The following is a 13,259-nucleotide window of genomic DNA, read 5'->3' as shown; positions in this document are numbered from 1 at the left end:
CGCTCCTCCTGCTGGTCCCTCCTCCCACAGGCTCCTTCTCTCTTTGTCCTGAGCTGTTCCCCTCACAGGGCCCCCAGGAAATGGACCCAGCCCCACAAGGACAGCCCGGGCATCTCTCTGGCAAGATGCCCATGTGTTGCCAGCTTGCAGACATGTCTGTGCAGACGCTGCCACGGAAGGCAGGGTCCTGACCAGGCCCAGAGCTCAGGAGGACTACAAATGGCCATGAACTGGCCAGGAGGAGGGGCAGGAACCCTCTGGGCCTGATTTCAGAGAGTGAGATGCTCCTCAGTCCGCTGGGCACCTGCAGCTGCAGGTCCACCTTCTGGCCTTCAGTGCACAGGCCACACCTTCGCTGCCAGGTCCTTGCTCCAGGCCCTGGGCTCACGGTCCCTCCAGCTCCACCAGGTCACACGCTACCTTTTCCTCTAATGAGGGGGAGTCCGTCCCTCTGGGGAAACGCACCAGCACCCGCCAATGCTGACGGTAAGCCAGGCACAGGGCGAAGCGCTGTGAATGACTTATTTAATTTCACTAAAACCCTTTGGATATAGGTCTGCTTTTTTTTCCCCCCCATTTATTTTTTTATTTTAAAAAATATATATTTTATTGATATTTTAAACAGAGAGGAAGGGAGAGGGATAGAGAGTTAGAAACATTGATGAGAGAGAAGCATCGACCAACTGCCTCCTGCACATCCCCTACCAGGGATGTGCCCGCAACCAACATACATGCCCTTGACCGGAATCGAACCCGGGACCTTTCAGTCCGCAGACCGACGCTCTATCCACTGGGCCAAACAGGTTTTGGCTTTCCCCCCCCCCCCCCCCCCCATTTTATAGGCCAAGACCTGGAGCCTTAGAGAGATGAAATGATCTCTCCCCCTTCCATACTCTCAGCAGGGGGACAGTTTGGGCGGCAGGCTCACCTGCATTGACAGCCGGTTCAGCCATCTATGGCTGTGCAACGCTGGCCAAGCAGCACAGTGTCTCTGCGCCTCAGCACACCCCTGTCGGGTGGGGGGACTTTGCCGTGAGCTACCCCTCAGCGAGGCCTGACGCTAGTAGGAAAAGCAAGCGGAGGGATAGTCCATAATCAGCGCCCATCGGTGCCCAACGGGAGCCTGTCGCTGGCCTGGGAACCTCAGGCACCGACCTCCTTTAACCCTCACACCTTCCCCGCGAGGGAGTCCCAGAATTCCCACTTTACAGGCGAGGAACCCAAAGTCCAGGCCCAATCCACCCTCGCTGTGTCCCGCTACGCCTGCTTTCTCCATTCACCTAGAGCACCGTCCTGGGGGACACGCAGAAGCAGTACGTTTGGTGACAGGAGTGCACGCCCTCTCTCCTGCGGAGCCTTCGTTCTGAGAAGGGAGGACCATGTCCTCTCCATCTCTGCAGACCTCTAATCTCATCATCATCATCATGTGCCCACAGTGGGAACTACACTGAGTGGCTAGATGATGACCTCTGAACACAGAATAATCTGGCCACTCAGTATCTATATAATAAAAGCCCTGAGTGACCATTACAGCGGAAAGACCAGAACAACTGGTCGCTAGGAAGTGCACTGACCACCAGGGGCAGCTGCTTGACACAGGAGCTGCCCCCTGGTGATCAGTGCATTCCCACAGGGGGAGCACCGCTCAGCCAGAAGTCGGGCTCACAGCTGGCGAGCACAATGGTGATGGGGGGAGCCTCTAGCGCAGGGGTCCTCAAACTTTTTAAAGTGGGGGCCAGATCACGGTCCCTCAGAGAGCTGGAGGGCCGGACTATATGAACTACTAATTCCTACTGTAACACCTCGGCTGCGCTCACTGCCCAAAAAACCTGGCTGGCAGGATCAGACTCCCCTGAGGGCTGCATGTGGCCCACGGGCCGTAGTTTGAAGACCCCTGCTAGCGCCTCTGCAGCAGCACTAAGAAATAGCAAGCCAAGAGGTAAGGAGCAGAAAGTAAACAGGCAGTAAGGAGTGAGGGGTCCCTGACTGCAAGAGGGCACAGGCTGGGCTGAGGGACACCCCCCCCCCCCCGCCCAGTGCACGAATTTCATGCACTGGGCCTCTAGAATTTCATGCACTAGAGACCCAGTGCATGAATTCGTGCACAGGTGGAAGTCCAGCCAGACTGGCTAGAGGGAGGAGACATGGGCGGTTGGCTGGCCTGCCTGCTGGTCGAATTCCTGGCCGAGGGAACAATTTGCCTATTAGCCTTTTATTATATAGGATATACACCAAGTGGCCAGATTATTATGCGTTCAGAGATCATTATCATTGGGCCACTCAGTGTATATTAACACGGAGTGCTCGAGAGGAGTCCAGACCTACATTCACGAGGGAAGAAGTAAAAGGGCATGTATTGTGCCCCCCGCATTAGGCACAGGGGCTCAAGAATGGACAGATACCAGGTTTGTCCTCTAGAACCCACCTTTTACCGATGCGGAAACTGAGGCTGAGGAAAGCTAGCTGCAGGGCACACAGTGGGGATAGGATTCCAGGCTGGATCCGCCTTAAATCTGGGAGATGCTGGTGAGCAGTGGTTGGACTTACACGTGAAGAAGTGGGTGAGCTAGGTGTGTGGCTGGAGAAGCTGCGTCCTGTGTGTTTGCCAGCTCTTCGAAAATGCTGGTGTGGGCCGAAACCGGTTTGGCTCAGTGGATAGAGCGTCGGCCTGCAGACTGAGAGGTCCCAAGTTCGATTCCGGTCAAGGGCATGTACACTGGTTGCAGGCACATCCCCAGTAGCGGGTGTGCAGGAGACAGCTGGTTGATATTCCTCTCTCATCGATGTTTCTAGCTCTCTATCCCTCTCCCTTCCTCACTGTAAAAAAAATCAATAAAATTTTTTTTTTTTTTAAATAATAAAATAAAATAAAATGCTGGTGTGGGGGACAGGCTGCTTGTAATCAGCCTCTCTTCCAACCCCACCTCCACCATTTTCACTGAAATATGTTCCTCTGGTTACAGGGTACAATCAATACCTATGAATGAGACTCTATTAGGAGCAACAGTGGCAGAGAGGGGCGAAGTTGCATACAAGAGGTGTGTTTGTGTTTATTAAGAAGAACAAGAATAAAAGTTTTACCATAGAGTAAAGTGACTGCGGTTCCAGAATAAGAAAGAGGACAAGGAAGGACAGAACCTGAATGGTGTGTGGCCAGGGGATCAGGTTTGCCTTGGGTTATAGCAGCTGCAGATAACACGGTAAAAGGAAACAATTAAGTGTTTCAGGAATTTTGTCAAAGCCGGCTCAGTTTTTATGTTACTCATATTATTTAAGAAAAAGAGGATGTGGTTCCTTTAGCATCGGAAGTTATGTCAATGAAAAGGTAGAATTTGGTTTTTCTCTCTGTTAAAATCACATTTTCAAGAATATCGGTCTGCTCTTAATGAGTTATAAAATATTATTATTATTATTATTATTATTATTATTATTATTTTACCTCCTATGTAATCTACCTAGATAGCACAAATTCTGGGTCTTACCAGAATAATTTCCCATATTTTTTAAAGCAAAGAAACCTCTCTTAGGAAAGAGCTATTTCTTTATGACACATTACCTTCTAACTTTATTTTTAAACATGTTATCACTTTCATTTTTTTAAATATATTTTATTGATTTTTAACAGAGAGAAAGGGAGAGAGATAGAGAGCTAGAAACGTCAATGAGAGAGAAACATCAACCAGCTGCCTCTTGCACACCCCCTACCTGGATGTGCCCGCAACCAAGGTACATGCCCTTGACTGGGATCGAACCTGGGACCTTTCAGTCCGCAGACAGATGCTCTACCACTGAGCCAAACTGGCTTCAGCAATGTTATCACTTTCAAATGCATAGGGCATGGGCTGTTTCTTAGCTCTTGTGATAGGCGAACCAGCCTCCTAATCACTTTTGTTTTCCCCCAACCAAATCCTAAAACAAACACAAATTAAATAAGCATTCAGGATGGCTTTTGTACCTAAAACTCTTTGAGATGCCCTGGGGCAGTGGTCGGCAAACTCATTAGTCAACAAAGCCAGATTTTTTAAACTTAAACTTCTTCTAACGCCACTTCTTCCAAACAGACTCGCCTAGGCCGTGGTATTTTGTGGAAGAGCCACACTCAAGGGGCCAAAGAGCCGCAGGTGGCTTGTGAGCCGCAGTTTGCCGACCACGGTCCCAGGGGGACTTCTGGAGAAACCAGAAAGATCAGTTCTTTCTCCTTTTAAAAGGGGAGGGGCTAGAACGCATCAGGTGTACTTCATATGTTATTGTTGAGCCATCGCACGGAAATAACTGTGAAACCAGAGAGATGCCCAGGGCCTTCTCTAAGTTACATTTTAAAAGGAAAACGTTGTTTATATAAATATTTCAGAAATTGCAGGCTGTGTGAGAGGTTTCTACAGATTTCTTAGTGTCCTCTCTGGTCCACGGTTTGTTTCGATGGATCAGCATCCTGCTGATACGTTACCTGATAGTAACGGTATATAGTGCTATCAGCCATGATTTGGGTTGGGTTTTAAAATGTTCTCTGGGCTGCAGCCTCACTTCTTTGAGACTAACATCTCCCAGGTCCGTGGTTTTCACCAGGGCAGGTACATCAGACTTTCCCATGGAGTTTTATTAAATCCAGATGTTTAGGATTCACTCCAGGCTCACGAACTAAGTCTCTTTAGCTGATATTCTTGGAATATCCTTGGTACATGATGCAAATTACGTCTCAAGATGTTTTCCTCTATAAAAATTGTGTCCATCTATTTTTTATAAATCAGATGTTCCTGTCTGGATTGGGGGAGGGGAGTGGCTTTATTTTGTTTTGCATACTTCAGGAACAACAATGAAGCAGTCCTGGTTAGCTCATCAGATCATTCACTTTTGAAAATTATCCGTAGTACGTTCATCTGCTCTTTTTTAGATCTCTGTCATTTGCAAAGGGCTTCTGTTTTGTTCTGTTTTACTCCGATGCTTCCTACAGGCTCTGCAGTATAGGTCAAAGGTCTTATCTTTAACAACCAAGAACCGGCTCGGAAAAGTGCTGTACGGGTCACCTGCTTTCGGACACCTGCTTCTGATGGCACGCTTAGACACCAGATGGACATAGGGCATACCGATGGACTAAGTCAGGAATTTTCAAAGCGCTTTAGCCAAGAAGCAGACAGGTCTGTGAGATCGAGAACCCAACTCAGCGAACAAGGAGCAACCACACGGGAGTGAATCAACTGGCGAGAAATGCTCGTGGTTTGTGATTGGAATGTTGTCGATGTTGTTCTGGGGTTCTGCTTTCTGGATCTATAAGGCAGCCCTTTCTCTTTTTTTTTTTTTTTTTTTCTTCTTTTTTTTAATATATTTTATTGATTTTTCACCGAGAGGAAGGGAGAGGGACAGATAGCCAGAAACATCGATCAGCTGCCTCCTGCACACACCCCGCCCCCCCCCCCCCCCCCAACTGGGGATGTTCCCGCAACCAAGGTACATGCCCTTGACCGGAATCGAACCCTTGACCCTTCAGTCCACAGGCCGACAGTCTATCCACTGAGCCAAACTGGTTAGGGCTCTCCTTCTTCTTAAACTGTATTTAGCCCATAACAATTTTGCAGCTTCTGTTTTAGTAAACCGAAGTGAAACATTTGTGAATATCTTATCCTCCCTACCTGCTTCCCCAGAATGCAAAAACGATTGTTGAGTCTTCTCACTTTTCATAGCAAGATGGTTATTTTCCAAAAGTTTCATAAGCATCTGTCCTATTTTTTTTTTTTTTTTAAGCAGGGCATAGTTAGAAAAATTGGTGATGCAACCAAGGCCTTCCCTGGTATGTCCTAATTAACAATGATGCTCAATTAATTCGACATGCTCAGCCCTTTGTAAGGAACCAAGGTTGACGGTACAGAGCCAAGACTAATAAAACCCTCCCAAGAAAATGGCTTATGTTTTCCCTTATATGCAAATGAGGGCGGTCACTCCCTGGCCAGCCCAGGAGCCTGAGGGAGTTTTGGGGACCTGGGAAAGCAGGACTTTGCCCACAGGTACAGGTACAGCAGGTAAAACCGAGCGGCCTTTCTTGGCTTCCTAATTTCAGAACCGTCACCGATAACAAGCGTTTCCAAGTCCAGCCTAAGATTCCTTAAAAAAAAAAAAAAAAAAAAAAAAATCCAGCAAACTTCCCAAGGCTGATATTTCAAAATAGCCCACTTGCTACACTTACATCATCAGATCAAATCCAAGGAGACAACCCTTATTTTAGGAGCAAGCCTGGTCTTTCTTTGTGACTGGGTGTTATCAGTGCAGGTTATTCGCTGGAAAGCTGCAGAGTCCCCTCCGGCTTATCTGATTGCACCTCTCATTGACCACACAGGCTGTTTACAGTGCTTCAAGCAGGTGGAAAACTGAGTCATACGAAATATGTCTGTGAACTGGTCGTTTCAACAGTCTTCCCTCCCAACCTGTGGAAATACCAGTTTTGCCTCAATATTCCTGATTTATAAATGGGCATGTTCTTTGGAGTCTCTCTTTTTAAAACTGTGGTAAATATATATATAACATAGAATTTACTGTTATGACCATTTTTGTTGTTGTTAATCCTCATCTGAGGATATTTTTTTCCAATGACATTTTTTTTTTTTTTAGAGTGGAAGGGAGGGAGAGAGAGAGAGAGAAACATTGATGTGAGAGAGACACATAGATAGGTTGCCTGCTGCACGTGCTCCAACCAGGGCCAGAGATGGAATCTGCAACACAGGTTGGTGCCCTTGACCGGGAATCAACCCCTTGGTCTGGAATCGACGCTCTACCCTCTGGTGTGTGGGCTGACACGGATGTTCCAACCAGTGAGCCATACTGGCCAGGGCCCACTTTAATCCTTGTTAAGGGTACAGTTCAGTGGGATTAACACCCTTCATATTGTGGTGCAACCATCACCACCATCCATTCCCAGGACCTTTGCATCTTCCCAAACTGAAGATCCGTCCCCATTAAACCGTAACTCCCCATTAACCCCTCCCTACAATTTATGTTTCCTAGATTATAACATCTTCCGATTCCCTCGTTATGAGTAAAATAACATCTTTAACACTTGTTCCTTTTTACATCCTTAGGAGAAGCAGGTTTTCTCTTTTTCTGAAAAAAATGTATTTTAATAGTTCCAAGCTCAAAAAGCACCAAATGAGTCATGTATACCAGTGAAGAAGGCTGGAAGTAATGAAACTTACACCAATAGGAAAGACTAATAGGAAAGCGCCTAGGCTGACCAATAGGAAAGCGCCTAGGCTGACCAATAGGAAAGCCCCGAGGCTGACCAATAGGAAAGTGCCTAGGCTGACCAATAGGAAAGCCCCTAGGCTGACCAATAGGAAAGCGCCTACAGTGGCCAATAGGAAAGCACCTAGGTGACCAACCAGCCCAAGAACCAAAGGGTCAGGAAGGTGGGATTTTAGGCTTTAAAACTAGACCTAGTTGGTCATGCTCAGAGCACTTGCCCCATCTAAAGGGGAATCTTTGAGTCCTAGTAATATAATTTGGGGGTTCAGGCCAGGTGTTGCTTCATGTTTTTTTAAGAGAAGCCAGGAATCTGGCTATGTTAAATTTTATAACTTGTAAATGATGGCAACTAACGATATTTAAAAAAACAAACAAAAAAATAAAAACACAAAACACTGCAGACCAAACAAACTGCTCCAGTGTGTGGCCTCTGGTGAAGAGTGCACACCGCGCGCACACACACACACACACACACACCACACACACACCACACAAACACAACTCACACACACACACCACACACACACCACACACACACACACCACCACACACACACACACACACACACACACACACACACACACGGCCATCTGGGGGCTCCCTCGCTCAGGAGGAAAGCTGCTGTGGACGTGGCTCCCTCAGGGCTGGGGTTGCCCACTGTTGGGGTGACTGTGTGTGTGTGTGTGTGTGTGTGGTGTGTGTGTGTGGTGTGTGGTGTGTGTGTGTGTGTGTGTGTGTGTGTGTGTGTGGTGTGTGTGGTGTGTGTGTGTGGTGTGTGGTGTGTGTGTGTGTGGTGTGTGTGTGTGTGTGTGTGTGTGGTGTGTGGTGGTGGTGTGTGTGTGTGTGTGTGTGGTGTGTGTGTGTGTGTGTTATCCGAGGGGAAAGGGGACCGAAAGGGACACTCCACGACTCCAGTCGCCACTTTCCAGCCACTCCACCATCCCCGGTTCCCGGCTCGCCTGGGGCCCAATGCTATGAAAGTGAGGGGCCCTGCAGGTCCGCCCGGGTGTGTGTGTGTGTGTCCGTGTCCGTCCGTCCGTCCGTCCCAGCGCACGCCATTCAGGTCCACCTTCCTGCGGCGCCGCAGAAGGAGCCCGGGCTCCAGCGCAGCGAGGCCGCCGGTCCGGTCCCGGTCCCCAGGCTCCCGCCCGCGGAGGGGAAGCCGGCCGGCCCGGCGCCTCCCGCCCTCCCGCCCTCCTCCCCGCTGCTCACCAGCTGTCCCTGGAGAAGGTGCGGAGGAGCCAGATGCCCGGCGCCAGGGAAGACCGCATCCTGCCTGCCGGGCCCGAGGTCGGTGGCGGCGAAGCGGACGGCGCGGGGTGCAGGGCGCGGGGTGCAGGCGGCCCGGACCGCAGCCGCCGGGTTTAAATGCCCCGCCGGCCGGCCCGCCCCGGCCCCGCGGCCGCTGCCCGGAGCCCCCGCCCACTGGCCCCGGCCCGCCCCGGGGATCGGCCGGGCGCAGAGCGACGGCCCATCCTCCGGCGGCGGGTCCGCCGGCGCCCGGGCTTCTCCTGCTCGGCCTGGGGCTGGGCCCGGGGCGCGCGGAGCTCCTGGGGCGGCGCCCGCCCTGCGCTCCCCACTCAACCCCCCTCCCCACCGCCGACAGGGAACCGAAAGTCACACCCGCGCTTCTCAGCTGTGTGTGACCGCCCGTCTGTCTCAGCTGTTCTTTGGGCGCCTTCCCGTCCCAAGAAGTGGTGCAGAGGGGAAACTGAGGCACGCCGCAGGGCTGGCGCTGACACCCCGTGGGTGGTCCCATCATTATCCCACTAAGGGCGGAGCGCAGGGATGTCCCGGGAGCTACCATGCTTGTCCCAAATATACCTCCCGGGCTGGGCAGGGGCTTCCTGTCCCTCAGACTCCAGACAGGACCCCCCACACACCCCACAATACACACACAGAGCCTGGGCTCCCCATCCAGGGCACAGCCTTTCCGCTCTCCCCGGAGGCGGCAGCCCGGAGGAAGCCAGCGAAAGGCCAGCCTGGGCACAGGATCCTCTGCTCACACATCCTCTCCTGGCCTCTAGCCCGACATTTCCAGGGCATTTCCATCTATAAAAAATAAGACACTGGGGACCTTTGAATGTGACCCCGAGGACGAACTGCAGAGGGGTGGAGAGGGAAGCACTCGCCCTGAGAACAAAGTGGTTAGGAGGGCCTGTGTTTGTGCAAATGGCTCTCAGCCCGGACCCCACCCTGGCCCTAATGCTTGGGAGCGCCCCGGCCCTAAGTGCAAGGTTAGGGAAGTGGGGCGGCGACTTCGCCAAACAGGTTGGGACCCAGAATAATGAGCTTGGCTGCTGCCAGCCCAGAGAGGTGAGCCAAGTTGTAAAGCCCTCTGTGAGTGCCAGGCAATGGCAGGGGTGTGGGGGGAGCGGGGAGAGGAGGGAAGGGGGGGGGGTGTCAGCGGGAGAAATAAAGAGAGCAAAGCAGAGGCGGGAAGGTGAAGGGATAGAGGGGAAAGAAGAAAGAGCTAAGGAGTCAATACCCGATGATGTAAGTTACAGAAACGCCAAAGGAAGACCACAGTTAGCAGCCGCTAACTCACTCCTTAATACACCATACACTGCAGCATTCCTATATATATATATATATATATATATATATATATATATATATATATATATATATATTGATTTTTTTCCAGAGAGAAAGGGAGAGGGATAGAAAGTTAGAAACATCGATGAGAGAGAAACATCGACCAGCTGCCTCCTGCACACTCCCCACTGGGGATGTGCCCGCAACCAAGGTACATGCCCTTGACCGGAATCGAACCTGGAACCCTTCAGTCTGCAGGACGACGCTCTACCCACTGAGCCAGACCTGTTAAGGCTGCGGGCATTCCTTTATTCTTCTCCTCCCGGGAAGGGAAACTCTTCGTCGTGTTTTGCGGAGACAAGTCCAGGAGACACTTGCTGTCCAGACCAGCTCTGGAGTCAGTAGCATCCAACAGACATGAGGCTGGTACGGACCCAGGTGAAGGGTGGAGAACACACTAGGATGATTAGCTGATATCCGCAGGAGGACAGCTACTTGTTCCCCGGGGCCTGAAGGAAGGAGAAAGCTGGACACAAAGGAGCCGAGGCAGTGCTGCAGGTGCTTGGTGTTACCCAGGAGCACGTGGGCATCCCCAGGCGAAGGGGCGGGGCCATCTCCAGGGCTCCAGACCTGCCACCCAGACTCCAATCATATGGAAAACCCACCTTCCCATCTCAGACAGAGAAAAGCCGAGGAATAAGGCTCATCTCACTGCCCTCTGCTGATGCTGCGTCTGTGCCTCTCAGGGGACCACGTCTCTCTGGGGCGGGAACTCTCAGAGAGACATTAAGACGATGCTCTTGCCCTGACCGGTTTGGCTCAGTGGATAGAGCATCAGACTGGGGACTGAAGGGTCCCAGGTTCGATTCCAGTCGAGGGCATGTGCCCTGGTTGCGGGCACATCCCCGGTAGGGGGTATGCAGGAGGCAGCTGGTCGATGTTTCTAACTCTCTATCCTCCTTTCCTCTCTGTAAAAAAAACAATTATATATATATAAAAATATAAAAATATATATATTTATATATATATATAAAAATATATATATAAATATATATATATATATATATATATTTTTTTTTTTTTTTTTTAAAGACTATGCCCTCATCCTGCTTTCTACACTCAGTGCACAAGCAGGGGACCTTGCTGATCTGATTTTACTCGGATCGAAGACAGTTCTCAGACACATCATTAAGCAGCACCCTCCAACCCGTGTCTGGAGCTTCCTGTAAATCCACTGCCCGTTGGAAGGCAGTTTTCTTAAACACCTTAGAAGGCCCTCTACCTCCTTGAGCACAGATTGTTAGATAAGGTGACCACAGGTCCCGATTTTTAACAATGTGTCCCGCGTCCCGCGGCGCTTCAAAAAAGCCCCGATTAAATCGGGACTTTTTAAAAACGCCGCGGGACACATTGTTAAAAATCGGGACTGTCCCGCCCAAAGCGGGACGACTGGTCACCTTGTTCTCAGAGGAAGCCACAGCACACGGTCTCAGGTACTGCTGCTCCACATTGGCCCACCAGGGGCGCCCCCATTTTGGAAACCAGTGTCTTAGACTCTTGAGCAAAAACCAAACGGTGAGACAGTACGACCGATTCCACTCCTGGGCAGGAGGTGTATGTGTGGTTCGTGTGTTTCCTGACATGTGGGTGGTGTGGGTTACAGCCATGAAAAGGATGAATCTGTATCAGCCCCGATTGTGACATAGACAAGTGGTGGCCCTCGAGCTGACAGTGGCGGCTGCCTCTGAGCTTTTATGTCTCCCCATTTCTACAATGCATATGGCTTCCTCTTAGCCCCAAAGCATGCCTTTTTAAAAAAAAATTATATATATATATATATATATATATATATATATATATATATTATTGATTTTTTACAGAGAGGAAGAGAGGGATAGAGAGTTAGAAACATCGATGAGAGAGAGTCATCGATCAGCTGCCTGTTGCACACCCTCTATTGGGGATGTGCCCGCAACCAAGGTCCATGCCCTTGACCGGAATCGAACCCGGGACCCTTCAGTCCGTAGGCCAACGCCCTATCCACTGAGCCAAACCGGTTTCGGCCTTTTTAAAAAATTTAAAAACCTACCACGATAAATTCACAGAAAGGCAAAAATAATAATAATAATAATAATAATAATAATAATAAAGAATGTGCCCTCATGCGTGGCTCAGTGGTTGAGCGTTGACCTATGAACCAGGAGGTCACAGGTCGGTTCCTGGGCAGGGTACTGCCCGGTTTGTGGGCTTGATCCCCGGTGGGGAACATGCAGGAAGCAACTGTCAATGATTCTCATCATTGATGTTTCTCTCTCTCTCCCTCCCTCTTCCTTCCCCTCTGAAGTCAATAAAAATATTTTTTCCAAAAAAGAACATGCCCTCTTGGTGGCATGGCTATTGCTCATGGAATGCCAACAAGTTGCTGGGTGCAGGGACAGCCTGTCCTGAGACAGACCTTGCCTTATCCCAGCTACTTCCTGTGAATCCCAGCCCTTCATCATGTTTTGGGCTGGATGACAGCTGGGCCACTCCTACAGCGCTCCTCGCTGGGCCCTGTGGGTGAGCGGGACAACCCCTCTGCTTCCTGCTGTTTGCTCAGGGGAGCGCCAACAAGAGGACGCGGTGGCTCAGACGCTTTCGCTCACCTACACAAGCTCTCCACTCGTGACTCACCTGGTACCTGGCACCCCTTTCACACCGCCCTCTCAAGCCCCACACGGTATGGACAGTAGTAGCTGAAGGAAATGGGGGAAGGGATCAGCTACTGCATCAGACACTAAAGGGAAAGATCCTCAGTTCTTATTGTGAATAGATCTGTAATTTTCAAAAAATGCTTATACAGTTTCATGGCATCAAACACCTGTCAGACGGGAGCTAGCCGTTAATGGCCTGTCTGCCCACTGAGTGCCAGTCCCCGCTGCTAGCAAGCCCTGCTGACCGTCCGCAGGAGTTCGGGGCAGCCAGTGTCTGTTTAGGGCCTTTCAGACATGGCAACAAGTGTCCTCCCTGGGTTTTCTCCCGTGACTGCTGGAGGAAGTCTGTGAGGCTAAGTGCTGGAAGAAGAAGCCAGAACCCCGAGTTTCTCCACAGACACAGGCATCGCTCTTTGAACATTCTATACCCACTTCCTCCCACTTCTGTCTTACTAACCAGAGAACAGCCCACCTTCTCATGACAGAATCAAGACCCAGATCCTTGATTAATGGGGTAGGAGTGGGATATCAGGAGAAATAGAGATTATTTAACCTTCTAAAGGTTCAGTTTCATATTACGTTTTTTTTAACTAAGAGGACAGTAGTGGCTTTGAGGCAGAGTCCACCGTGGCGCAGACACTGCTTCTATGAACCTCAGTTCTCTCATCTGTAGCACGTGGATAACATACACCTTGCAGAATGGCCATGAAAATTAAACATTATGTGTACAATGGGACTGCCGCATTAACTAGGTCTGGTAAATGGGGCGATTATTACGTAGGCATGAGCTTGTATACA

The 13,259-nt window shown here is 50.2% G+C and overlaps 2 protein-coding genes and 1 long non-coding RNA gene across 4 annotated transcripts in view; 2 read left to right on the top strand and 1 right to left on the bottom strand.

Annotated features, from left to right (window-relative positions):
* The window catches only part of SLC37A2 (solute carrier family 37 member 2), a 33,823-nt gene extending 25,034 nt beyond the window's left edge, over window positions 1-8,789 (bottom strand). Inside the window, exon 1 of one of the 2 annotated variants that reach the window (XM_084867565.1) lies at window positions 8,443-8,789. In XM_084867565.1, the coding sequence (XP_084723691.1) occupies window positions 8,443-8,501 (59 nt within the window). In that variant the 5' untranslated portion in view covers window positions 8,502-8,789. The remainder of the gene's footprint in view (window positions 1-8,442) is intronic. The other variant, XM_084867566.1, reaches the window with a different exon arrangement.
* The window catches only part of LOC311613558, a 475,229-nt gene that overhangs the window by 327,540 nt on the left and 134,430 nt on the right, over window positions 1-13,259 (top strand). The gene's annotated exons all lie outside the window — the stretch shown is intronic.
* The window catches only part of TMEM218 (transmembrane protein 218), a 93,116-nt gene that overhangs the window by 42,766 nt on the left and 37,091 nt on the right, over window positions 1-13,259 (top strand). The gene's annotated exons all lie outside the window — the stretch shown is intronic.

Source organism: Pipistrellus hanaki (genome assembly GCF_964339955.1).
Source record: "Pipistrellus hanaki genome assembly, chromosome: 19".
Classification (NCBI taxonomy): domain Eukaryota; kingdom Metazoa; phylum Chordata; class Mammalia; order Chiroptera; family Vespertilionidae; genus Pipistrellus; species Pipistrellus hanaki.
Note: the sequence above shows the minus strand (reverse complement) of the source record. Positions and strands in the feature narration are given on the sequence as shown.